Raw genomic sequence first — 27404 nt, forward strand, 5'->3', positions numbered from 1 at the left:
TGTTTAGTTTGTATTTCATTTTTCATTTAGTGTTGTGAACGTTGTTTGATTTTTCCCACAGAAACTGAACTTGCCTCTCCAGAACAAGGCCGAGAAGGTTTGATCCCAGGAGGTAAAGAAGAAATTATTAAACTTTTGGAAAAGAAAGCACTTAACTTTTTAGTTAATGAATATCTGTTGCTCAGTAACTACAAACTCACATCTGTGACATTTTCTGAAGAAAATGGAGATCAGGTAATAACATATTAATTCATATGAAAAGTTCAATTTTTATTACTTATTGAAAAATACTATACTTTTAATATTTCATTCAAACTTCCCTTTGTACTCATTATCTTCCCTTAACTTTGATTATTATAAGGTTTAGCTATTAAGAGACAGTATTTTGAAATAGTTGTGAATTCCACAGTTACTGCTACTTGGTTAATATGTGAAGGATTAAAGTTAAGTGGACTTGGTTATTTCTATTTGTACACATAGGCGTAGGAGTGGCTGTGTGGTAAGTAGCTTGCTTATGAACCACATGGTTCCGGGTTCAGTCCCACTGCATGGCACCTTGGGCAAGTGTCTTCTGCTATAGCCTCGGGCCGACCAAAGCCTTGTGAGTGGATTTGGTAGACAGAAACTGAAAGAAGCCCGTCGTATATATATATGTATATATATATATATATGTGTATGTTTGTGTGTTGTGTTTGCCCCCCTCCCCCAACATCGCTTGGTGTGTTTACGTCCCTGTAACTTAGCGGTTCAGCAAAAGAGACTGATAGAATAAGTACTAGGCTTACAAAGAATAAGTTCTGGGGTCGATTTCCTTGACTAAAGGCGGTGCTCCAGCATGGCCACAGTCAAATGACTGAAACAAGTAAATGAAAAAACATGAATTAACTTTGGTTTCCGATGAGTGGTAGGTTGGTAGAATCATTAGAACATTTGAAAAAATGTTCTACAGTGTTTTTATCTATTTTTTTTTTACATGCTGAGTTTAAATCCTGCTGAGGTCCACTTTGTGTTTCATTCTTTCAGGGTTGATAAAAAAATGTATCAGTCAAGTGCTGGGGGTTGGTGGTATTGCGGCGAGCTGGCAGAAATGTTAGCACGCCAGGTGAAATGCTTAGCGGTATTTCGTCTGCGTTACGTTCTCAGTTCAAATTCCGCCGAGGTCGACTTTGCCTTTCATCCTTTCGGGGTCGATAAATTAAGTACCAGTTATGCACTGGGGTCGATGTAATCGACTTAATACCTATGTCTGTCCTTGTTTGTCCCCTCTGTGTTTAGCCCCTTGTGGGTAATAAAGAAATAGGTATTGACTAACTCTTCCCTTCGAAATTGTTGGCTTTGTGTGTAAATGAGAAATAATTATAATAAAAAAACAGATTCTGAATGACATAAACAAAAATAACATCAACTAAAACAACGGCATAAACTTAAACAACATTAGCAGAAATTCCAACAATATTTCTTTGCTAGCATTATAAACCAAACAGGGCTTTCTTTATATTTAATTTACTCTGTCAGATGTAATACTTTTTCACTCAAATTGTTTTGAATTAATCATGCATTATCTTGTACCTTTGAGATATCAGTGATATGATTGTTCATTTTTCATTTTTACAATAACATTGTAGGATAGGTGTGAGAAGCTGGACATGGCTGGATATGACAGGTTTAAATGCAAAAGGGTTAACAGATATTCAATTGTCAGATAGCTATCTATTTTTTGACAAATTTATTAAAATTCCAAATATTAAATGATTATTAATTAAAAATCTGCTTCAGGAATAGTACTTGTTTCTTGAAAATTATTGTACATTTTATCATCATCATCATCATCATCATCGTTTAACGTCTGCTTTCCATGCTAGCATGGGTTGGACGAATGACTGAGGGCTGGCAAACCAGATGGCTGCACCAGGCTTCAATCTTGATCTGGCAGAGTTTCTACAGCTGGATGCCCTTCCTAATGCCAACCACTCTGAGAGTGTAGTGGGTGCTTTTACGTGCCACCAGCACGGGGGCCAGTCGGGCGGTACTGGCAATGACTTCGCTTGAATCTTTTACACATGCCACCGGCACAGGTGCCAGTAAGGCGATACTGGTTTAAATGAGAAATAATTATAAAAAAAAATTATTCTGAATGACATAAACAAAAATATTATCAACTCGAATGGTGTCTTTTACATGCCACCGGCACGGAGGCCGGATAGCCGCTCTGGCAACGATCACACTCGGATGGTGCTCTTAATACCCTACTAGCACGGGGATCTAGTGCCAGTATGTCGACGCTGGTAATGATCATGCTCGAATGGTACCTTTTAAGTGCCACTGGTACTGAAGCCGGTTAGCTGCTCTGTCAATGATCACACTCGTATGGTGCTCTTTGCACCCTACTAGCACGGTACTCAAGTGCCAGTGTGGTGACGCTGGTAACGATCACGCTCGAATGGTGCCTTTTAAGTGCCACTGGCACTGAAGCCAGTTAGCTGCTCTGTCAACGATCACACTTGTATGGTGCTCTTTGCACCCTGCAAGCACGGATGCCAATCATCGAATTTGATTTTGTTTATTTTGCTTGTTACATTAATAATCCCTGTGATTATTGAACGCAATAAGTATAGAACTATCAAAAAGTATTCACAGAGTATGTATATGTGGAGGCGCAATGGCCCAGTGGTTAGGGCAGCGGATTCACGGTCATAGGATCGCGGTTTTGATTCCCAGACCGGGCGTTGTGAGTGTTTATTGAGCGAAAACACCTAAAGATCCACGAGGCTCCGGCAGGGGATGGTGGTGATCCCTGCTGTACTCTTTCACCACAACTTTCTCTCACTCTTACTTCCTGTTTCTGTTGTACCTGTATTTCAAAGGGCCGGCCTTGTCACTTTTTGTGTCACGCTGAATATCCCCGAGAACTACGTTAAGGGTACACGTGTCTGTGGAGTGCTCAGCCACTTACACGTTAATTTCACGAGCAGGCTGTTCCGTTGGTCGGATCAACCGGAACCCTCATCGTCGTAACTGACGGAATGCTTCTATATGTCTATAGACGCATATATTTTTCATTTGCAGGATTTTGAAGACTGGGATGATGTTGGACTCAATATACCAAAACCTCCAAGCTTGTTATATCTGTTCCGAGATTATGGCACTCGTGCATTTCCCTCTATAGAAACTTATGATGTTGGTTGTTATGTCAATTTAGAAAACGAACATTTAATTGATTTACAAACAAAATGGAAAAGTAAAAAAGACAATTTAGTAAGTACTTTAAATGAAATTCTCTCATTATGTATTTCAATGTTTATTGAATTTAAAAAAAAAAAACTTTTCTTTTTTTTGTACTAAACTTTTATTAAATTTTCTTCAGGAGAGTAAAATTTTTCAATTGGAAAATGAAATTATTGAAATTAACAAACAGAAAGATGAATTGATTTTGCAGCTTAATGAATGGTGAGCAATTACATATTTTTTAATTTCATTTGTTGATTTGTAATTAAAAACTGAATTTGAAAAGTAAGATTGGGATAGGATTGTGGATTTAATGTTTTCTGTGGGAAAGTTAAAACTAGAAACTAGAAGATAGCAGTTCAGAGTTAGTATAAAGTATATTTTACTAACATTATAAATAAAAAAAAACGTGTGGCTACTGATGGTTAACAAAGGTTATTAAAGGATGATTAATAGTTAATGTTCTTTTGATCATTAGACATTGCTTTCACTATTTTTAATACATTTTGAGAACATACAGAAATACATAGCCTTGTTTAGCTAGAACACTACCGCTGTGAAAGAATTGGATTATAGCTGATTTATGAAGTGTATAACAAGATTGGTCATGTTATTAGGGAATAATACAAGATAAATAAATTTATTTGGTTTATTTGAAAATTAATCTGAATATCTCTGTATAATAAAAGTTTAGATCTTTTAATCACCATCCTTTAATGTCCATTTTCCATGCTAGCAAGATGTTTGTACTCAAGAAGACCCTGTACTCCACAGCAGAAGCATTAAGGCCACTCCCTGCAAGAATCCTGAGCTGGTGCCATGTGAAACGCACTTGTGCTGGTGTCAAGTAAAATGCACTTGTGCTGATGACATGAAAAAGTACCCAAGACGTTCTGTAAAGTGGTTGGTATGAAGAAGGGCATCTAGCTGTAGAAACCAAGCCAAATCAGACTGGAGCCTGGTGCAGCTCTCCAGCTTGCCAGCTCTGGTCAAACCAGCTAGCTGATGCCAGCATGGACAATGGATGTTAAATGACGAAAGGTTTAGTCAGGGAAAAGAGCTGCATCCAAGGCCTTTGCAGGTTCTCTAAGTCTGGTGAAATTGATGAGGTTGAGTCCATCTGAAACAAATGCATGAAAAATTTTGGTGATGAGGAAATTCTGAATAGATGGTATTTTGAAAAGGAAGAATTGGGAAAGTAGTTAGTACATGCCCAGGGGTAAGGAACACATAGAATCGGGCATGAAAAAGAGAGGGGTGAATGTGTTGAGTGGGCTTAGATGGAGGTGGTGATCAATCAGTTGATTCTAAGAAGTAGATGTCATTGTTGCAGTAATAGAGGAATCAGAATTACAACACAAACTGTTTGTTGGTTAGAGTTTGGAGTGTGTTTGTGGGTAACTCCATGCCAGTCAGTTGGGTAGCTTTTTTTATATGGTCAAGGATGTTTCTCTGAGCAGCAGCAGTAGTAGTAATAGCATTTCAAATGTTGAATTAATATTCTATTGTGAGTTTCACTTGAGCTTTGTAGGTCAGCACCTGTTGGAAACTGAAGCATTTTCAAACCCTGAGGTGGAAGACAAGTCTTTAGAATGCAGTTTTTGCTACATTGTGAAAGCTATGTTTCCCAAAACTCAAAGCATTAATTACTGACTTCAAATTTTGCCTCAAGGTCAGCAATTTTAGGGAAGTGGGTAAGTTACTTATATCGACCCCAGTGATCAACTGGTACCTATTTTATTGAGCCCTAAGGGATGAAAGGTTAAAGCTGACCATGGAAGAAATTGAACTCAGAACAGACAAAGTGCCTCTAAGCATTTTACCTGGCATGCTCGCCACCTTATAGGTATTAATTATTGATTGTGTTTACAACTATATACTTTTCTGCTACTAATTATTGGACTATAAATAGGAGTGAATTTTTTCAGCAGTGAGGAAACTAAAGAATACAAATTTTTGGTGTTTTTTCTTTGCTTGATTCTCACCACAATGGTTAGAGTAATGTTTGCATTCAAGATTGGGTTCAGTTGTTCAGTTCCTTAACCCTTTTGTTACTAACCCGGCTGAAACCGGCTCTGGCTCTGAGTACAAATGTCTTGTTTTCATAAGTTTTGAATTAAAATCTTCCACCAAACCTTAGTCACAATTTATGTTCCTAATACAAGCTGAATGATAACTAAGTTATTTTACTGAATTCTTTGTTATATTTAAAGTAATTGAAAGAAACACAGAGCATCTCAAAATAAATTCAGTAATGAAAGGGTTAATCATACAGTTGTGCTTTTCTTTACCATTTCAAATTTCATCATTATAACTAAATGGATTAATTTGTATTTTATTTCTCTGAAGGAGGCAAAATGCTTCATCCCCTGAGAACACATCTATTCCAAACCATTCTAGACAGCTATCCTGTGAGAATTCACACCCAGATCCTGCCAATATTGAAAATGCAGTCAACACAGTTTTGGATGGCATGAGTGACCAGGGATATTATGAACAGCAGCATTTAAACCCTAATGAAGATGAGAGGTAATAAATTGTCCTCTAATTAATTTGTCATAATCGGGTGGAGGTGTGATTGTGTGGTAAGAGTAAGAGATTTGCTTCCTAATCACGTTGTTCTAAGTTCAATCACACTGCATGGCAAGTGTCTTCTACTGTAGCCCTGGGCTGACCAAAGCCTTCTGAGTAGATTTGGGAGACAAAAACTGAAAAGAATCTCATTGTGTGTGTGTGTGTGTGTGTGTGTGTGTGTGTGTGTGCATATGTATGTCTATGTGTATTACTCTCTCCTTGCCTTGGCATCGCATGATAGTTGTAAACAAATGTTACCATAGGCGCAGGAGTGGCTGTGTGGTAAGTAGCTTGCTAACCAACCACATGGTTCCGGGTTCAGTCCCACTGCGTGGCATCTTGGGCGAGTGTCTTCTGCTATAGCCCCGGGCCGACCAATGCCATGTGAGTGGATTTGGTAGACGGAAACTGAAAGAAGCCTGTCATATATATGTATATATATATATAAGTGTGTGTGTATATGTTTGTGTGTCTGTGTTTGTCCCCCTAGCATTGCTTGACAACTGATGCTGGTGTGTTTACATCCCCGTCACTTAGCGGTTCGGCAAAAGACACCGATAGAATAAGTACTGGGCTTACAAAGAATAAGTCCCAGAGTCGATTTACTCGACTAAAAGGCGCTGCTCCAGCATGGCCGCAGTCAAATGACTGAAACAAGTAGAAGAGTTAAAGAGTAAAAGAGTATCATATCAGCAACATCCTTTGATCTTCCTCTATTAAAACATGTTTGATCTTGGGAAAAATTTTTTTTATTTGGAAACAGATTAGGGTTGGCCAGAGGAAGGACATCTGTCTATTGAAAATCTTTCTCAACAAAATTCTGTCCAATCCATGCAAGCATGGAGAAAAGGATGTTAAATCAACGATGACAACAACAATGCTGATGATAATGACTTTGCAATTACTTTTGTTTCAAGTTGTTTCAATTTCATATCAATTAATGCTCATTACTCTTTTACTTGTTTCAGTCATTTGACTGCGGTCATGCTGGAGCACCGCCTTTAGTCGAGCAAATCGACCCCGGGACTTATTCTTTGTAAGCCCAGTACTTACTCTATCGGTCTCTTTTGCCGAACCGCTAAGTTACGGGGACGTAAACACACCAGCATCGGTTGTCAAGCAATGCTAGGGGGACAAACACAGACACACAAACACACACACACATATATATATATATATATATATATATATATACGACAGGCTTCTTTCAGTTTCCGTCTACCAAATCCACTCACAAGGCATTGGTCAGCCTGGGGCTTTAGCAGAAGACACTTGCCCAAGATGCCACGCAGTGGTACTGAACCCGGAACCATGCTCATTATTATTATTTTTTTGTCATTGTTTTACTCCCATGTGATATTTTTCTTTTACAATTAATTCATAATTTACATACATAGTGTTGGAGTTAGTACTTTTGCAGCTGATATCTTACCAACTCTTCTTAATCACTATTTAAAGCTTGGCAAACCGAGGGTACAAGATAATGCCTATATCAAAGGGGTTTTGTTCTTTTTTCTAACAATTTTGAATAAGTTGCCTTTCTTTTTATTTTTCTTTCATCATCATCATCATCGTTTAATGTCTGCTTTCCATGCTGGCATGGGTTGGACGGTTCAACTGGGATCTGGGAAGCCAGTAGGCTGTTCCAGGCCCAGTCTGATCTGGCAGTGTTTCTACAGCTGGATGCCCTTCCTAACGCCAACCACTCCGTGAGTGTAGTGGGTGCTTTTTAGGTGCCACCTGCACAGATGCCAGATGAGGCTGGCAAACGGCCACGATCGTATGGTGCTTTTTACGTGCCACTGGCACGGGGGCCAGACGAGGCTGGCAACGGCCACAATCGGATGGTGCTTTTTACGTGCCACCGGCACGGAGGCCACTCGGGGCGGCGCTGGCATCGGCCACGTTCAGACAGTTCTCTTATGTGCTACCGGCACTGGTATCACAGCTACAATTTGTTCATTTTATTTTTAATTTTGTAAATCATACTGTCCCAAAATTATTCAGAACACTCTTTCTGCATGCAAAAACCTAATCCAACTGATTGGCAAGCTTGAATACACTATACTGTGCTGATGAAATCTATTAAGTGGAAACATGTTCATAGTTACCCCTTGTCTGCATACAAAAATAAGGTTGTCCATACCATAGTAAATTAACTTAGAGAAATTAATTCTTAATTACCTGAAATTATCTTCCTTGTTTTGATAGTTGCTAAGAATTGCCACTAGGCTTTTATTTTCTTTTTGCAACTGAGAGAAAAATTTTGCTTATGAATATTTTGCATTTAGTACCTCAGCTCTTAACTAATTTATTCAAATTCATGCTATTTGTTCATTTTATTTTCTAATTATATAAATTATACTGGCCACAAATTATTCATAACTGTTTCTTTATGTGTAAAATTTTTTATTGCTAATCAGCAGCTTGGTTGGATTATATTAAATGTCGAATAGATCAAAGCTTGTCCTTTGTTGTCCTTTGCTTCTAAGACAAAAGATCACACATTCTTCTATGCATGTAAATTACTTTTTAATTTCTTGAAATTATCTTCTTTCTTTTACTTGTTTAATTCTTGAATATGTATGCTGGTATTTGTCTCATTTAGTGTAAATGAGATAATGTCACAATGGCTAATTTGGGAAATGTTTGATCATTTATGTAACAGTAAAAATATTTTTTAACCATATAGCATTTTTACTTCTAGGACTATACCACCATCATTTGAAAAGGCTTTGCTAGAAACAACATTGAATTTAATAAAAGACCATCGAATAGTATCTGAGGTTAGTAAAAATTATGTTTGTGAAGATAACATTTAAGTTGCTATTAACTATTATTTTTTTTAAAGTTAAATTTTACCACTAAAATTTTTTTATAACCACTGAAACTAAAAGCATTTTTAAGTGATTTATCAGATTTTTGTATTTTATCTTCTCGTAGTATAAAAAAATGTTTTTGTGTCCATATGATCTCACAAATATTTCAGGCAATATTTTATTTACATTTGTAAAAGATATAAGAAATTGTTTAATGCTGAAATAATATTGAAAGTATTTTTTGTTTCAAATTAATTTTATTACAGATCAAGAGATTTGAATGATTTCATCTTTTTTAGTCTACTAAGAATTTTCTAATCAATCAATATAATTAATATATATCAATGCTGTTTTTAATGTGTAAATGATTACCGACATGTATTTATTTCAAGATTATTCATTGTAAATCTTAAGATTTATTTATTTGATTGTGCTCTCTTTCTTTCTCTTGTGAAATGTGAGGATGGTATCCTCATCCAGCTCAGTGAGAACCAGTAACAGTTTTTCTGTTTCATTTTGATAAAGCATGGCTCTAAATCTATTTGCATTTAGTATCCCATCTATTTCCCCCTCAATTAGTTACTTTCTACCAAATTACATAAAGGTAAAACATTTTCTTAGTTGCTATCCAGTGGAATATTGTCAGAAAGTGAGATATTAGTCTGATTTACATTTTCTCATTTTCTTATCAACTGTCTTTCAAGAATTATGTAACATTTATTAAACAAAAAAATGGTAACTCATTTTGAAGTATTTGTTATCTAGCTCTGGTCAACCATAATGAGACAGATCTATGATCAAAGATATCCTAGCCATGACCATCCCTTCTTTATTCTCTCAGATTACATTATCCAATGTGTTTCTTTTTAAGATGGTAGTGTGTGATTTGATAAAGATTTGGTTGGTATTTCATGCAGGTCAAACCAGCTTGTAGAAGTTTCAGTGTTGGCTTGTCATTTAGAAGTTATATCTGCTGAAGCTCATTTTCTGGGTTTCATATTTGGGTTGAACATGGGCTGTGACTGCTGAGAACATGTGTAAACTCGCAAGGAATGAAGCCAGTATGATCAGATGGATGTGTAATGTCAGTGTGCATACTCGACAGAGTCTAAGTACCTTGAGAGAAAAGTTGGACCTAAGAAGCATCAGATGTGGTGTGCAAGAGAGATGACTGCGCTGGTATGGTCATGTGGTGAGAATGGATGAAGATAGCTGTGTGAAAAAGTGCCACACCCTAGAGGCTGAGGGAACCTGTGGAAGAGGTAGACTCAAGAAGATCTGGGATGAAATGACGAAGCATGACTTTCGAACATTATGCCTCACTGAGGCAATGACTAGTGACCGAGACTTTTGGAAATATGCTGTGCTTGAGAAGACCCGGCAAGCCAAATGAGACTATAACCTCATGGCCTATGCCAGGGGTGTAACCAGTCCACTTATGCATACCTTTCCCTCATTGGACACTAAACTCTGCTTGTGAAGACCTGTTGAGGCAAGTGAAATCGAAATCGAAATCAAATTCGATGACTGGCATCAGTGCTAGTGGAGCGCTAAGAGCATCATCCGAGCGTGATCGTTGCCAGAGCGGCTAACTGGTGTCTGTGCCGGTGGCATGTAAAAAGCACTATTCGAGTGTGATCGTTACCAGCATTGCCTTATTGGCACTTGTGCTGGTGGTTCTGGCACTTGTGCCAGTGGCAAGTGAAAAAAACATTTGAGTGAGGTTGTTACCAGTGCCACTGGACTGGCTCCTGTGCAGGTGGCATGTAAAAAAACACCATTTGAGCCTGGCCATTGCCAGTACTGCCTGACTGGCCCTCGTGCTGGTGGCACGTAAAAGCACCCACTACATTCTTGGAGTGGTTGGCGTTAGAAAGGGCATCTAGCTGTAGAAACTTTGCCAGATCAAGATTGGAGCCTGGTGCAGCCATCAGGTTCGCTAGTCCTCAGTCAAATCGTCCAACCCATGCTAGCATGGAAAGCGGACGTTAAACGATGATGATGATAACTGCTTGGATTTGCATGACTCTGATTTTCTACCCTTCTGTATCTTCAATGGTATGTGACAATTATTCTCAGTGACATCCAGTGTTGTCTGTTAACTGACTGGCATTTGTCTTTACAGGATGACCAATGCATTTCAACTATGTTGAGATGTTGAAAGTAGGGTTCACTTACCAGCTCCCCTGTACTTCTCCAGCAGTGTCCAGCAAAGAAAACCCTTTTTTCTGTAATGGTGTCTGATACTTAAGGAAGCTAATTGTATAATCTTTCTTTTGGTAAGGTGTTCTTCCTAGGACTTATTCAAATGGTACGAAGCATGTGCATGTAGATACCATTCAGCATAGTTTCAAATTTTTTGGTTTGTGTCCAGATGGAAGAAGCATAAAGAAATGCAGATTCAACCACTGTGCAGAAGAATTTCCCTTTAAGATCCTCTGGGAGATTAGATTTCCATATAATGTTGAGATTTTTAAGTACTACTGAAGCTTTACTAATTTGTATTTCACCATCTGTCTCTGTTAGTTGTGTGTTGCTCCTGAGGTATGTGAAAGAATTTACTGGTTTATTGAGTTTTCAGATGAGGTGTTTGTTACCTTCTAATTCTGATGAATTTTGATTTTCCAGTGTTAATATGGAGACCGTTACCTTCTGCAGCATCTTCCAGATAGTAATTAGGGTAGTGGCTCCTGAAATCTTATCTGACATTGGGGCTAAATCAACAGTATAATCTCTGTGTGTTTCTGCTGGGGCTTGGTATCTGGAACTTCTTGATTTTGTGAGGGCAATACCAAGTTCTTTGTGCAAAACAAGGAACATCATATAATATTGTTAAATAACATAAACAATGAGGATATTTTATATTGAACCAATTCAGTGCCACATCAGAAGCTCCAAATTAATTGTGCTGTTGTCCTATGAGTAGAAGAAATATTTGTTTCTATTTTAGGGACTGGGCTCTTCAGAAGAATGGAGAAACATAACAAAGTTGTCTTTTAAATAGATTATTATTTCCAAATTACAGAGATGTACTTGCATAGCAAGTGACCTGATCTGAGATCGTGTGCTGGAACGAAAACAATTGCAGCGTGGAAGGTGTTTATAAGCCATTTAAGAAACACACAAAAACTGTTAGATTCACTTCAACATTTAAATTTAATTTGTCAAAATATTTTCGTCGCTTTGAGACCGCGACCTGTTCACTGACAAAATTCCGTGTGTTTCTTAAATGGCTTATAAACGTCTTCTATGCTGCAATTATTTCCAAATGTTTTCTTTATCTTATGACAAAATTCTTATGATTGCCTCACAAAATTCTTTTGATTTCTTACAAGAAACAAAAATTGTTGGAATGTACATATTTATTTGTTAAGATGATATTAGCAGAAAAATTAGAGATATGAATTTGCTGCTGCTACTATTGTGAGTGGCCAAGATGGGTGTGGACTAAAAGGGAAGACAGAGAAAAGATAGAAAGATGATGGTGTTTGAATAAACATATCAAACGATAAAGAACAAAATAAAAAGATTGAGAGAAGCTGCAAGAAAATAATTTTAAATAGTTTTTGTTTGATTTAATAAGCAAATTGTCAAATAGTTGGAGAGAAGCTGGTAAAAGGTCTGGTAGTTTTCCAAAGAATAAAAAGAATGAAAACAGGAATAAAAGCTTAAAATATATATTAAAAAAAAAAGAAAATGAACTAAACACCTTTTACTAGATACACCATACTGTTAGTTATGTTTGCATAAATCTTTACTACTCTTTTACTTGTTTCAGTCATTTGACTGAGGCCATGTTGGAGCACCGCCTTTAGTCGAGCAAATCGACCCCAGGACTTATTCTTTGTAAGCCTAGTACTTATTCTATCGGTCTCTTTTGCCGAACCGCTAAGTTACAGGGACGTAAACACACCAGCATTGGTTGTCAAGCGATGTTGGGGGGACAAACACAGACACACAAACACACACACACATGTATATATATATACATATATACGACGGGCTTCATTCAGTTTCCGTCTACCAAATCCACTCACAAGGCTTTGGTCAGCCCGAGGCTATAGTAGAAGACACTTGCCCAAGGTGCCACGCAGTGGGACTGAACCCGGAACCATGTGGTTCGTAAGCAAGCTACTTACCACACAGCCACTCCTACTACAATTAGGAAAAATAAAATTTTCACATAGTTCAACAGTAATTTTCACATAATTCAAGTTCTACCTATAATCTAGAAATTTTTCTTCTATATTGTATATGTGTCATCTTGTCCTTTGGGATGTTACAATGGAATTTGATTTTCACCAGATTTGGTTTTCATAACTACTTATTTATAGACTTTGAGTAATTCTTCTTTTGCTCTGCATCATTAATATACCTATTTTCATTTATTCAGTGGATATTACAAATGACATGACCCTTGTAATCAAAATGTATTAATGCATGTTTTTTTTTTTTTGGCAGGTATCAAAGATTTCTGATTCAAATTCTGAAACAATTATTCTAATGTTGGCTCGGTGCTTACCTCATATAGTTCCACATGTACTCTTGGCTAGGAGAGAGGTTGGTTATTTTCTTGTCATGCACATGCTCTCTCTCTCTCTCTCTCTCTCTCTCTCTCTCTCTCTCTCTCTCTCTCTCTCTCTCTCTCTCTCTCTCTCTCTCTCTCTCTCTCTCTCTCTCTCTCTCTCTCTTCTCTCCCATCCTCTCTCATACGCACTTTAAATAATTTTGGTAACTCATTTAAATACTGATTCAAACCTAATATTAATTGCTGAAATATGCTCAAGTTTTGTCAATTTATGTGATAGATGTATTGAATTTTCCTTGGAGATGTTAATAGTTTTTGTGTTTGAATTAATGGATAATATATTAGTTACAACTTTCACCAAATATTTGATGTTTAATTGAAATCAGCTTTGGCAAAATAGTAAATATAGGCGCGGGCATGGCTGTGTGGTTAGGGAGCTTGCTTCCCAGCTACATGGTTTCGGGTTCAGTCCCACTGTGTGGCACTTTGGGCAGGTGTCTTCTGCTATAGCCCCGAGTTGACCGAAGCTTTGTGATTGAATTCGGCAGGCGGAAGTTACTGCCGTGTGTGTACATGTGCGTGTAGGTGCTTGTGCCTCTCCGAAAGAGAGAGAGGGGGTTGCTGTTTCATATAGAAATAGTGACATATTTGCTATTTTCCCAAAATATTTCAGTTAATAATCAAATATATGGTAGAAATCATATTTAATGTTTTGAAATAGCTTTGGGAAAATAGCAGATATGTAAGACAGAATTCATTTATTAATTACATATAGTAAATATAAATACCTCATGGTTGTTGTTTTAGGTGTAATTAACATTTCAATTATTAATTTGCAGGAGTTAATACCACTCATTTTGTGCACAACTGTGTTACATCCAGATGTAAAAGAACGGGACAAGCTTCTTAATATTCTTTTTAATCTAATCAAAAAACCCAATGACGATCAAAGGTAACGTATATTGTACCATCTTATAAGTGACCGTGGAATGTAAGATCCTTTTTGATAATTAGATATTATATCTATAGATATTAGATATTAGATCTATAGATAATTAGATATTATATCTATAGATAATTAGATATTATATCTATATTTATTTATACATATAGTACGTTTAAATATTTGTTGTGCAAGATTTTTTATGTGAAGTCGTGTGTTGAAACAGATATTGTTATATTTCGGAACGGTCATTTTGCCAGTTTAGCCAATAAAAAAATATACAATATACAAAATGGCTGACTGTTAGTAAGGAGAGACACAAATACGAAAGAAGAAAACAAAGGACCACTGATGCGGTCACAGGAGTGTGACGAAAGAACTCTGGCCGAAATAAGATTAAGATTAATGTAAAAAATAAATATCACTGAAGCAAAATAACACCAAATATATAGTGCGTGTGTTTTTATTGGCTAAACTGGCAATATGACCATTCCGAAATATAACAATATTTATACATAAACATGTATATATGAGATGTAATTTTAAAAATAGTCCATTTGGCAATTTTAGTAAAATAGAATTAGTGCTAGACTAATTAGCTATTCCTTTTGTGATAATTAATTTCAGTGGGCTAGTTTGAGGTTGTGAGATTTTTTTTTGTTTTTGCTCTGGGACATGATAAAATGGCACACTAGTAATGGGAAATGACCTTTCAGCATTTGACCAATAGTTTCCTCCTTATCCATTCAACTATTATGACTCTCCTCCATGTCAATGATGTAAGTATAGATGAACATTATATAGATTAGAGGATAGATACAGTTACATCATCTTGGCAGGTGCAGAGGGGTTGGCATGGGATCGCCAGTCGGAAGGCACTGGTGAACCTGGTCGGCTCTACACATGATGATGTCACTGAAACCTCTAGCCTGGGAAGACCCCAACCCCAAGAGCAGGAACTGAACTGAGCTGATAGATATAGTTAGAACCATAGATAAAGATCAAAATTGTCTTCTCAAAAAGACACCCTTACCACCCTGTGCACTAGGATTTCTTCAAAGTATTTTGAATTCCTATACAAAACTAGCTTGATGTAGTTTTGATTCCATGATTATTAATGGTTCAAATTGAAAATTTATATAGTTGATCAGAATTCTATCTTAGATTTCCTTTTCTTTAATCTGATTTTTCCTCTTTCTGTACTGATGTTATACGGAAAATTCATGATTGTATTCCTTATCAAAGCAAAATAAACAAATTACTGGTGTAGCTGGAGACTGTTGGTGGTGATCTCTCCTTTTTCATCCTCCTTTTTGTTATTTGGCAAGCTGACAGAATCATTCGTGTGTCAGATAAAATATTTAAAAGCATTTTTTCTGGCTTTTTGTGCTCTGAGCTGTAATTCCATTAAAGTTGACTTTGCTTTTCATCCTTTTGAGGTAAAAAAAAAAATATTACATTGACTCCAGTCAAGCGCCAAGGTGGATGTTATTAACTTACCCTTCCCCACTGAAATTGCAGGCTTTGTGTCAAAATTTGAAGCCCTTATTATTGTTTAGTAATGATGGGATTATGTGGTAGAGCATATATACTTGCTGCTTTATGGTATCCAAAGTTCAATTAATCACTGATCTCAGTTAAAATTTTGTTAAGATCAATTTTAAATTTCATTTTGGCTAAAACAGATATAAAGGAAACCCTTACAGCTGTTGATTCAGTCAAGTATCTTCTCCCCTTACAAAAGATTTTGTTTGTAGATAAAAATATCTTTATTGTTATATTTCGGAATGGTCATTTTGCCAGTTTAGCCAATAAAAACACATGCACTATATACTTGGTGTTATTTTGCTTCAGTGTTATTTATTTTTTACATTAATCTTAATCTTATTTTGGCCAGAGTTCTTTCGCCACACTCCTGTGACCACATCAGTGGTCCTTTGTTTTCTTCTTTCTTATTTGTGTTTCTCCTTACTAACCGTCAGCCATTTTGTATTTTGAAGCAAAATAACACCAAATATATAGTGCGTGTGTTTTTATTGGCTAAAATGGCAAAATGACCATTCCGAAATATAACAATATCTGTTTCAACACACGACTTCACATAAAAAATCTTGCACAACAAATATATAAATATCTTCATTATTTTTGTAAATTTAAAAAGTAGTATCAATTCACCACTCTGCTAAAGGGGAGAAAAAGAGCTTAAAAGTTTCTTTAATTTATGTTTTATCTGCTGTACTGTTGTCAACGTAAATATTCAGTAATTTTTATTTCTTTAAATTTTCAAGGCAAATGATATTAAGAGGATGTGTGGCTTTTGCAAAACATGTTGGTCCTGCACGTCTGGAAAATGAACTCCTACCACAATGTTGGGAACAGGTAAATAATGCAGTAATCTTTAATGTGAGATTAGGACATAATTATCTCATTGTTATTACTGAGGGTATAAGACAACTGAACAATGGCCCACAGTTCATAGGTTAACCCTTTAGCATTCAGATTAATCTAACAAATGTAATGCTTATTGATTTATATTATTTTGAATTCATCATGCACTATCACATAGTTTCAAGATTTCGATGATGTGACTGTTTATTCTTAGAATGACATTGTAGGATAGGTGTGAGAGGCCAGATCTGACTGATTTGAAGATAAAACAGGTAGAATATTTTGGCCGGATATGGCCGGTTTGAATGCTAAAGGTTAAACAGTTTCCACTAAGTATAAACTACTGCCCTTTCCTCATCTCAGTTCATGGGATGAAGAAATACTTGTTCTACTGAATTGCAGAGAAATAAACATAATTCCAAAATAGTGAGAAAGATTGTCCTCAATTTAATAGCTACATATCTCTCTCCTGAATTTTTTTCTTTTCTTTGAAATGGACTCTACATGTTTTAAATCATAAATCTTAGGTCACACTCAACACAACAGTGTATGCTCTAACACCATTTTCCCTACTAAAACAGGATAGATGACAGGATTCTCTGATATGCCCTATTATCTTCTTCTTCTTCTTCTTCTTCTTCTTCTTCTTCTTCTTCTTCTTTCTTCTTTCTTTCTTTCTTTCTTTCTTTCTTTCTTTCTTTTCTTTCCTTCTTTCTTTCTTTCTTTCTTTCTTTCTTCTTTATTCTTTCTTCTTTCTTCTTTCTTTCTTCTTTTCCTTCTTTCTTTCTCTTCTTTCTTTCGTTCTTTTTTCTTTCTTTCTTTATTCTCTTTTCTTTCTTTCTTTCTTTCTTTCTTTCTTCTTTCCTTCCTTCCTTCCTTCCGTCCTTCCTTCCTTCCTTCTTCCTCCTTCCTTCCTTCCTCCTTCCTTCCTTCCTTCCTTCCTTCCTTCTTATTTCTCTTTCTTTCGTTCTTTCTTTCTTTCTTTCTTTCTTTCTTTTTCTTTCTTTCTTTCTTTCTTTCTTTCTTTATTCTTTCTTTCTTTCTTCTTTCTTTCTTTCTTTCTTTCTTTCTTTCTTTCTTTCTTTCTTTCTTATTTCTTTCTTTCTTTCTTCTTTCTTTCTTTATGTCTCTTCTTTCTTTTCTTTCTTTCTTTCTTTATTTCTTCTTCTTTCTTTCTTTCCTTCCTTCATTCCTCCTTCCTTTCCTTCCTTCCTAATTCCTCCTTCCATTCCTTCCCTTCCTTCTTCCTTCCTTCCTTCTTTCTTTCTTTCTTTCTCTTCTTTCTTTCTTTTTAAATCTTTCTTTCTTTCCTTCCTTCCTTCCTTCCTCCTCCTCCTTCTTTCTTTCTTTCTTTTTCTTTCTTTCTTCTTTCTTTCTTTCTTTCTTTCTTCTTTCTTTCTTTCTTGCTTTCTTTTCTTTCTTTCTTTCTTTCTTTCTTTCTTTCTTTCTTTCTTTCTTTCTTTCTCTTTCTTCTTTCTTCCTTCCTCCTTCCTTCCTCCTTCCTTCCTCCTTCCTTCTTCCTTCCTTCCTTCCTTCCTTCCTTCCTTCCTCCTTTCCTCCTTCCTTCCTTCCTTCCTTCCTTCTTCCTTCCTTCTTTTCCCTTCCTTCCTCTTTCTTTCTTTCTTTCTTCTTTCTTCGTTCTTTCTTTCTTTCTTCTTTCGTTCTTTTTTCTTTCTTCTTTCTTTCTTCTTTCTTCTTTCTTTCTTTCTTTCTTCTTCTTTCTTTCTTTCTTTCTTTCTTTCTTTCTTTCTTTCTTTCTTTCTTTCTTCTTTCTTTCTTTCCTTCTTTCTTTCTTCTTTCTTCTTTCTTTCTTTCTTTCTTTCTTTCTTTCTTTCTTCTTTCTTCTTTCTTTCCTTCTTTCTTCTTCTTCTTCTGTATAGTAGTAGTAGAAGTTTAAAAATGTAGTTTTCTGTGACTCCTTTTCAACCAATATTTCCTTCCAATCTCCTTTCTTTCAGATTAGTCATAAATACCCAGAACGAAGACTCCTTGTTGCTGAAGCATGTGGTGCGCTGGCTTCATATCTTCCGGTATAGATATTTAATTAATATAAGTGTGTAGATGGTGGTGAGTGGCTTTGATTAATTCTCTAGAGCAGTGGCTTCCCTAAGGTTCATTATCTATACTCTTTTACTTGTTTCAGTCACTTGACTGCGGCCATGCTGGAGCACCGCCTTTAGTTGAGCAAATCGACCCCGGGAGTTATTCTTTGTAAGCCCAGTACTTATTCTACCGGTCTCTTTTGCCGAACCGCTAAGTGACGGGGACATAAGCACACCAGCATCGGTTTTCAAGCAATGCTAGGGGGACCAACATACACACAGACATATATATATACATATATACGACGGGCTTCTTTCAGTTTCTGTTTACCAAATCCACTCACAAGGCTTTGGTCGGCCCGAGGCTATAGAAGAAGACACTTGCCCAAGATGCCACGCAGTGGGACTGAACCTGGAACCATGTGGTTGGTAAGCAAGCTACTTACCACACAGCCACTCCTGCACCTATGTTCAAAATTTAAAAAGACTATAATGAAAGATCAGTAAATTCTTACAATGACTTGCATATTTATTTTTAATATGTTCCAGCAGATTTTACATTGTGAGAGGTTGACTTTGCCCTTCATCCTTTTGGGGGTTGAGAAAATAGTACAAATTGGGTCCCACCCATGCCAGCATGGAAGGTGGATGTTGATGATGATGAGCAGTGGAGTCAATATAATCTGCTACCCACCTCCATCAAAATTGCTGACTGTGTGCCAAAATTTGAAACTAATATGTTCTGGCACATTCAAACATGAATATGTGAATTGCTGTTGTGTTTGTCACAGGAGAACAACTTCTCCTTTACAAAAAATGTGTGTTCATAACACCCTCAACAGACTTAGTGTAAAGGACGCTGGCATAACTGGTGTTTCAACATTGTTGTGTCTCATCAGCCAAAGGCACCTTAGATGAATGAATCTGATAAGAGTTTGAATGTCTTACTCTCTCTCTTTTACTCTTTTACTTGTTTCAGTCATCTGACTGCGGCCATGCTGGAGCACCGCCTTTAGTCGAGCAAATCGACCCCGGGACTTATTCTTTGCAAGCCCAGTACTTATTCTATCGGTCTCTTTTGCTGAACCGCTAAGTGACGGGGACGTAAGCACACCACCATCGGTTGTCAAGCAATGCTAGGGGGACAAACACAGACACACAAACACACATACACATATATATACATACATATATACGACAGGCTTCTTTCAGTTTCCGTCTACCAAATCCACTCACAAGGCATTGGTCGGCCCGGGGCTATAGCAGAAGACACATGCCCAAGATGCCACGCAGTTGGACTGAACCATGTGGTTGGTTAGCAAGCTACTTACCACAGAGCCACTCCTGCGCCTCGTTTATAATTTCAGCAGATAAACTTTTACTGATGTACGCTGATACCTGCCAACTGGTAATATATCATCCTATGCATGGTGAACAGCAAGAATCTTTGACAGAACATGGCAGCAAATAGCAATCCTCAAATCTGCTGGAATGTATTAAGAAAAAGTATGCAAGTCATCATTTTGATTCCTGGTGTTCACCATGCATATGATGATTTAATAATTACTTAGTTACGCATTTACACATACATTTACACACACCTCTGAACTGAGAGATGAATCTGGGGAAACTAGTGTTTTGTTTTTTAATAAAACCAGTTTATTGAGTATACTCTTTACTCTTTTACTTGTTTCAGTCACTTGACTGTGGCCATGCTGGAGCACCGCCTTTTAGTCGAGCAAATCGACCCCAGGACTTATTCCCTGTAAGCCTAGTACTTATTCTATCAGTCTCTTTTGCTGAACCGCTAAGTTACGGGGACGTAAACACACCAGCATCGGTTGTCAAGCGATGTTGGGGAGACAAACACAGATACACACACATACATACACCACACACACACACACACAAACATACATATATACACACATATACATATATATATTATATATATATATACATATATACGATGGGCTTCTTTCAGTTTCCGTCTACCAAATCCACTCACAAGGCTTTGGTCAGCCCGAGGCTATAGTTGAAGACACTTGACCAAGGTGACATGCAGTGGGACTAAACCCGGAACCATGTGGTTCGTAAGCAAGCTACTTACCACACAGCCGCTCCTACAGACCTTTTAAAATCTTGGGAGTCTGTGGGGGAAAATTCATTTAAATAAAAGGGGTTCTTGAAATGTAAAGGTTTAAAATCACTACTCTAGAAAAAGTAATAACATTACAATTTACCATATTGCTCTACTTATAAATCTCGAAAACTTAACTGTATGTAAGATAATTTCTTTGATGTAACCGCATCATTCAGTTGGCTCTGGTGGGTTTCTTTTTAATTTATGTTTCTTAATGTTTTTGGGAATAACCATCACAACTTCCTATTCCCCCCCACTCCACCTGTAAACCTTGATGTATTATGGCAACGTAAAAAAAATCATTTTATTCATATAATTTACAAATAGTCTAATTGTAAAAATTTATTATCTCTTTTTTTTTTTTTGTCTGTTCGTTGCAGAATGAAATTCGTAGTTCTCTTGTGTTGTCCATGTTGCAACAGATGTTGACTGAGGACAAGGATGAAGCTGTTCGAGAGGCTGTAGTGAAAAGTCTAGGAATTCTTTTTAGTTTTATCTGTGATACTGATAAATATGGTCAGGTATGCCAACCATTATTTTATTTGTTTCTATATTTTATACATTCTAACATCATCCTCATCATCATCATCATCATCATCATCACCACCATCATCATCACCACCATCATCATTACCATCATCATCACCACCGTCATCATCATCGTCGTCATCATCGTCATCATCATTTTCATCATCGTCATCGTCATCATCACCACCATCATCATCACCACCACCATCATCATCACCACCACCTCATCATCACCACCACCATCACCATCATCTAGTGTCTATTTTTTGTTGCTTGCATGGATGAGACTGAATTTTTCAAAGCAGATTTTCCGTGACCGGATGCCCTCCCTGTCACCAACCCTCACCTGTTTCCAGGCAAGGTAATATTTCCCCATGGCCAGGCATCTAGAAACAAACTTGTAAAACAGTGATGCTCATTTACAACCATCACATGATGTCTAGACAAGAGTACATGCAAACATACACACACTTATATATATATTTTTTCACTTGTTTCAGTCATTAGACTGCAGCCATGCTGGGGCACCACCTTGAATTTTTAGTCAAATGAATTGACCCTAGCACTTATTTTTTAAGCCTGGTACTTATTCTATTGTAGAATCACTGCCAGATCAGACTGGACCTGGTGCAGCCTTCTGGCTTCCCAGACCCCAGTTGAACCGTCCAACCCATGCTAGCATGGAAAGCAGACGTTAAATGATGATGATGATGATATATATATATGTATATATATATATATATATATACACACACACACACATACACAACAGGCTTTTTCAGTTTCTGTTTACCAAATCCACTCACAAGGCTAAGGTTGGCCCAAGGCTATAGTAGAAGACACCTGCCCAAGGTGCCACGCAGTGGGACTGAACCTGGAACCATGTGTTTGGGAAGCAAGCTTCTTACCACATAGCCACACCTGTGCCTACATATATATATTTTGAAAATTTGAGACATATTTTTGTTTAAAAATGTTGAGACATGTTTTTCTACCTTTGGATTGATTCAGTAGCAAAATTGTATTTATATATGTGCTCAGAGTGTTGATCTTCTTTCATAATTGTAATAACACAGTTGTAAAATAATGGGTGGTTAACTGAAGTGGCTTATTACACCTGTCAAGTTGAATTCATGACACTGGTTTCAATAATTTACTACCTTTGTCACTCCAGATTTTGTTATTTATTATTCTATTAGTTGATAGAAGTAAAGTTGCCATTTAGTCTTAGTCTTTTAATTTTATACAATTATTTTCAGCTTTCAATAAATCCCCATCTAAAATTAGATTATTTTTCATTGAAGTTTCAACATCCAATTAAACTATAAAGTCCTATATTTTAGCACTGAGTTTTCAACACCAGAACGTAATTTTGCAGGTTTTTAATCTTGCCTTATTGATTAACAGAGGAGAAGCTGAGAGTGGCTACTTTGATTAAACCATAGTATAGTTGATATTTTTGATTTTTTTCCCCAAAAATTTGAATGAGATATTGTGTTTTCTTTTCCTTTTGTGCAAACTTTGGAATTTAGCCTGAACACCTAGTATGCCCAACCAACAATAAAAACAAGCGCCACTTGATTTTTACTCAGTTTATTTGATGAATGTCCATTCTGAGATCTCAGAAAGTTATGAAGTGAAGTGTTCTGTATTTTTAAAAAATTAATTATTACCAAGTAGAATAAAATATAATGATAAAAAAAAATGAAATAGCATTTTTTGTTTTGGGAAATTATACTTCTCTGCAAAATAATTTTGAAATTCAAGTTCACAGATTAGCTCTATTCAACATGTCAGATATGAGGCAAGCTACAAGTCAAATGAAAAATGAAATCAGTTACATGAAAATCATATATTTTGTTCATTCATTGGAATGGCAGTACTTGGAATAATTCTTAACATCACTAGCTATTTAAGAAAATGCTTGAAAATATGTGTGATTTTTGAAAACATTAAAGTTTATTCTATTCATTGCTTCATTGTTTCTGAGTAGAAATTTCAAGAAAGACACCAAATACCTAGCTGATTCGTCTTTTAGATTTTGGAATATTAATGTGAGGAATTTATGTGAAAGCTTTCTATTCAGATGATTTGGAAGCTATTATCTTCTAAAATATTTTGCTAATCAAATTGGTTTTGGCATTTCAAAAAATTAATATAATATTCATTCAAATTACAAATCAGACTAATTTCTGTATGTGAACTCTTGTTTTCAGTTTATCAAACTTTTTTTAAAAAAAAAAAAAAAAAAGCTTATTTAATGATTTGGCTTTTCTATTTCAGGGTTTTGAACTGCTGAAAATTTCCCTAAATGATGATTCTGAGAAAGTGTGCTGTGCAGCTCGTCAAGTGTTTCTGCCATCTTTTGCTTTGTGGGCTGTGCATCTCCATAAGCTGGAGTATGAATTGCTCCACTCTTTCCTGCGAGAACTGGAGGACCTAGTTAAGGCACTTCCTTCTTTCTGCTTTTCTGCTTTATGCTTAGCTCCACAGACTCAACTTCCACTTGCCTTAAGACACATATTTTACTTAGAAACTTTTGGGTTGACTTTTAATTAATTAATTTTTTTTAGTTTTATTTAATTAAAATTCTGAAGTTAGAATATTGTTTTCCATTATTTCAACTTTCATTCATTTTCACTACTCAAATTTAATTAACTCTTGTAACTCATCTAATAATTAACAACTAAACATTTATTTAAACTAGTGGATGTTAAATGACGATGACGATGATGATGATGATGATATTAGAATAACATAATATGCCACAATATGGCTCCAATCATTGGAGGCATTCATTCTAAGGAGTGACTTCAAAATTACTTTCAAACCTTGGGAGATCCTGTCTGATGATTGTAGCTGGAATTTTGGTCAGACGTTAAAATATGCAGAATCAACTGTGAGGTTTGAGATTTGCATGGACAATTTACAGTATTGTAAATTATTTGGTAAATAAAATGGAAGTACATGGAGTATATTGTGAGGAGGAGTGTGGGAAGGAAATAGGAAACGATAAAATATCCTTAAAGTAAGAACTATCTGGAAAAAAATGATGCAACACATTAATAAGAAGGAAAACCTTTAGATATTGAACCAAGAAACGAATTAGTGGTACCGACTGGATACAGTGAGGAATGGAACATTTCAGAGCATATGTTCTGTGTGCTGTTAGGGGACAATTATATGAAGTAAATATGAGATAATGATAAGGGGTAACTAAGCAATAAGATGTTAAAAATAGAATTGCCTTCTAAAATGTGATAGTAAAGAATAGTTAATGAAATTCAACTGATTTTTTAAAATATGGCTTTTGAACACAGGAAAAGTGATATAACTTAACAAATGTTGGGTTCTAAGAATAACAAAACAAAAAAAGACAAACAAAGTTCTGAGGATATTATTTATCCCAGAAATCTGTATTAATATGAGATTATGTCTGGAGATCATTAGATGTATGTATGTGTTCATCCATTGGAAACTTATAGAGATGTTTGTATGCATCAAAAACCACTTCTGTTCATGCAAAAGGTTCTAAGAGAGAAATCATTATCCCAGAATTCTAAAAATCATTGGGGGTGCCATTTTTGGTGTGCCTTGGATAATGACATTACTGGTAGTATCCATTTCCACTTCACTGACCCATGTGAAGATCTATACTCAGCACTCATGCTCATGAGATGCACAAGGTATATAATATCACTGTAGATAACCTGTGCCTCCCCATTGTAGTTTTGTCCTTCGGTAAGATATGTTAGTCTATTTAAGTGTCTTAGACAATTTTTAACTGAATTAACTCTTTTGAAACATATTAACATATTTTTATATTTCAAATTTTCATTTTGGATGTAGGTAAGTAATAGATCAACCCTAAATTTTCTATGTTAATATGTGTAACATTTTAAATTCATAGTATTTGGATCTAACAATAAGTACTATATCTAATTTAAATATCTAACACAGTTTTTAACCTGTGGTAGTGTGTTAAACCCATAATCATGCACTAATGCACATTATATATGCTGAGACCCCCTTTGGTCATGACTGACCGTGGGATTGCACCTAGAAAGTTACCTTCCCAGGCACAAGTCCAGGCAAGGTTGTTTGTGGAAGACCAGCAGTCGCCCATGCATACCGGCCTCCCCTCTTCATGCCACCAATGTCATCCAAGGGAAAGGCAAAGGCCGATACAGCTTGGCACCAGTGATGTTACAACTCATTTCTACAGCTGAGTGAACTGGAGCAACGTGAAATAAAGTGTCTTGCTCAAGAACACAACATGCAGCCCGGCCCGGGATTTGAACTCACAACCTCATGATCGTAAGCTCAACGCTCTAACCACTGAACCATGCGCCTTTATATATATATATATAAAAAATAGGGGTTTAGTTCACTGGTGAGCTAAATGAATAGGTATACTGAGTAAGTGCTATAATTGGTCATCCGGTAGGTTCCAAGTTCACGTCTGAGGCTGGAGCTAAGGATCTATATATACCTGTTAGCAGGTATATATCATTTTAGAGAAAAAAGGACAACAAAAACCAAGTCATTTAGAATATTTAGTTAGGGTAAGGTGAATTTGAAGTCTTACAGCTGTTTCTGTGACATCCCAAGTGATAGGCTAGCATGTCCATACACTGGGTATTCCATCATCAGAGACAAAGTGAGTATGTATGAAAGTCCTAGACAGGGAAATTCACAGTTTATAATGAATGAAATAATGAATAAAATAGTAGATAGAAGAATAAAGAGTAAAGCAGCAGACAGAAGAGGATGGACAGGAAAATAAAGTTCACAGTTCATCTTCCAGAGGGTATGGAGGTTGGTCCATACTTCCATGAAGGTATAGGCCCTTAGGTGTAATCCCAGGTAAATCCAGGCAGTATTTTGAATGTTGTGTTCATGTTGAAGGAATAGAATTAAGTGGTTAGCTAGTATGAAAATGGTCCACATGGGTATATAGAGTGAGAAAGACAGGCATCATGATAGACAGATATGGGTTGTGAGAGAAGGAATAGAGGAAGAGGGGAAAGAGAGAAAAGAAAGGGATGGGATAGGTGTGGGACAGAATGAGTGAGGGTGAGAGTAAAATAAAATTTAAAAAATCAAAAAAATAAAATGCCAGTATTATTCTTCGTAAGGGTTGGTTAGGGGTGAGAGATCAGGCATTAAGGTTTTAGTAAAGGGGAGGAGGAAGGCATTTATGTCTATTAATTAAATAAGTTTGGTGCGGTCAGTAGGGATAGTTAAAAATAGAGCCTAGCATAAGGGAGTGTATATAGGATAAAATATAATTAAATGGATAAAGGATTAATATTAAAGAATATAAATTAAAAAGGTTATAGATTAAAAAAATAAAAATAAAAAAATAAAAAAAGAATATTGCAGCTAGCTAGCTTTTAAGATATCTAACTGACCCTTACGAAAAATAATGCTGGCATCTTATTTTTATTTTTGATTTTTTGATTTAAAAGAAAAATATTTTATTAAAAACAATTAAGCTAACCACTTAATTCTATCCCTTCAACATGAATGCAACATTCAAAATACTGCCTGGATTTACCTGGGTTTATACCTAAGGGCCTATACCTTCATAGATGTACAGACTCCATACCCTCTGAAGAAGATGAACTGTGAACTTATTCTCCTGTCTGTATTCTTCTATCTACTATTTTATTCCCTGTAGACTGTGTATTTCTCTGTCTAGAACTTTCATACATACTCACCTTGTCTCTGATGATGGAATACCCAGTGTACTGACATGCTAGCCTATCACTTGGGATATCCCAGAAACAGCTGTAAGACTTCAAATTCACCTTACCCTAACTAAATATTCTAGATGACTTGAGATATCTGCCCTGCTTTGGTTTTTGTTCTCCTTTTTCCTCTAATTTAATATAATATATATATATATATATTATATTAAATTAGAGACAAAACCACTATTAGGCAAATCAAACAATGAAAGACTTAAGCCAATACATATGATTAATTTATATTATTTAAATATGTAACAATTATTAAAAAATATAATTAATATCCACTACGATCGTTTCCTGCCTGCTGTCTACAAATTTTTGAGTCGCAGTCATTCATCAGGTGGTTTCAAAATCTAAAATATAATCAATATTTTTAAGATATAAATAATATATTTAATCTAAAATAATAATTTACTTATAATAAACTCTATTATTAAATATGATTATATCGAAATCGA

At 36.0% G+C, this 27404-nt stretch overlaps 1 protein-coding gene across 3 annotated transcripts in view; it reads left to right on the forward strand.

Annotated features, from left to right (window-relative positions):
• The window catches only part of LOC115210333 (RAB11-binding protein RELCH homolog), a 313025-nt gene that overhangs the window by 65747 nt on the left and 219874 nt on the right, over positions 1-27404 (forward strand). For 2 of the 3 annotated variants that reach the window (XM_036502568.1, XM_036502569.1), the window contains exons 4-14: positions 62-234; positions 3067-3255; positions 3365-3447; positions 5575-5754; positions 8507-8585; positions 13080-13178; positions 13986-14098; positions 16378-16468; positions 18436-18507; positions 21043-21183; positions 23474-23638. In XM_036502568.1, the coding sequence (XP_036358461.1) occupies positions 62-234; positions 3067-3255; positions 3365-3447; positions 5575-5754; positions 8507-8585; positions 13080-13178; positions 13986-14098; positions 16378-16468; positions 18436-18507; positions 21043-21183; positions 23474-23638 (1385 nt within the window). The remainder of the gene's footprint in view (positions 1-61; positions 235-3066; positions 3256-3364; positions 3448-5574; positions 5755-8506; positions 8586-13079; positions 13179-13985; positions 14099-16377; positions 16469-18435; positions 18508-21042; positions 21184-23473; positions 23639-27404) is intronic. The other variant, XM_029778868.2, reaches the window with a different exon arrangement.

Source organism: Octopus sinensis, linkage group LG4 (assembly GCF_006345805.1).
Source record: "Octopus sinensis linkage group LG4, ASM634580v1, whole genome shotgun sequence".
In the NCBI taxonomy this organism is placed as follows: Eukaryota; Metazoa; Mollusca; class Cephalopoda; order Octopoda; family Octopodidae; genus Octopus; species Octopus sinensis.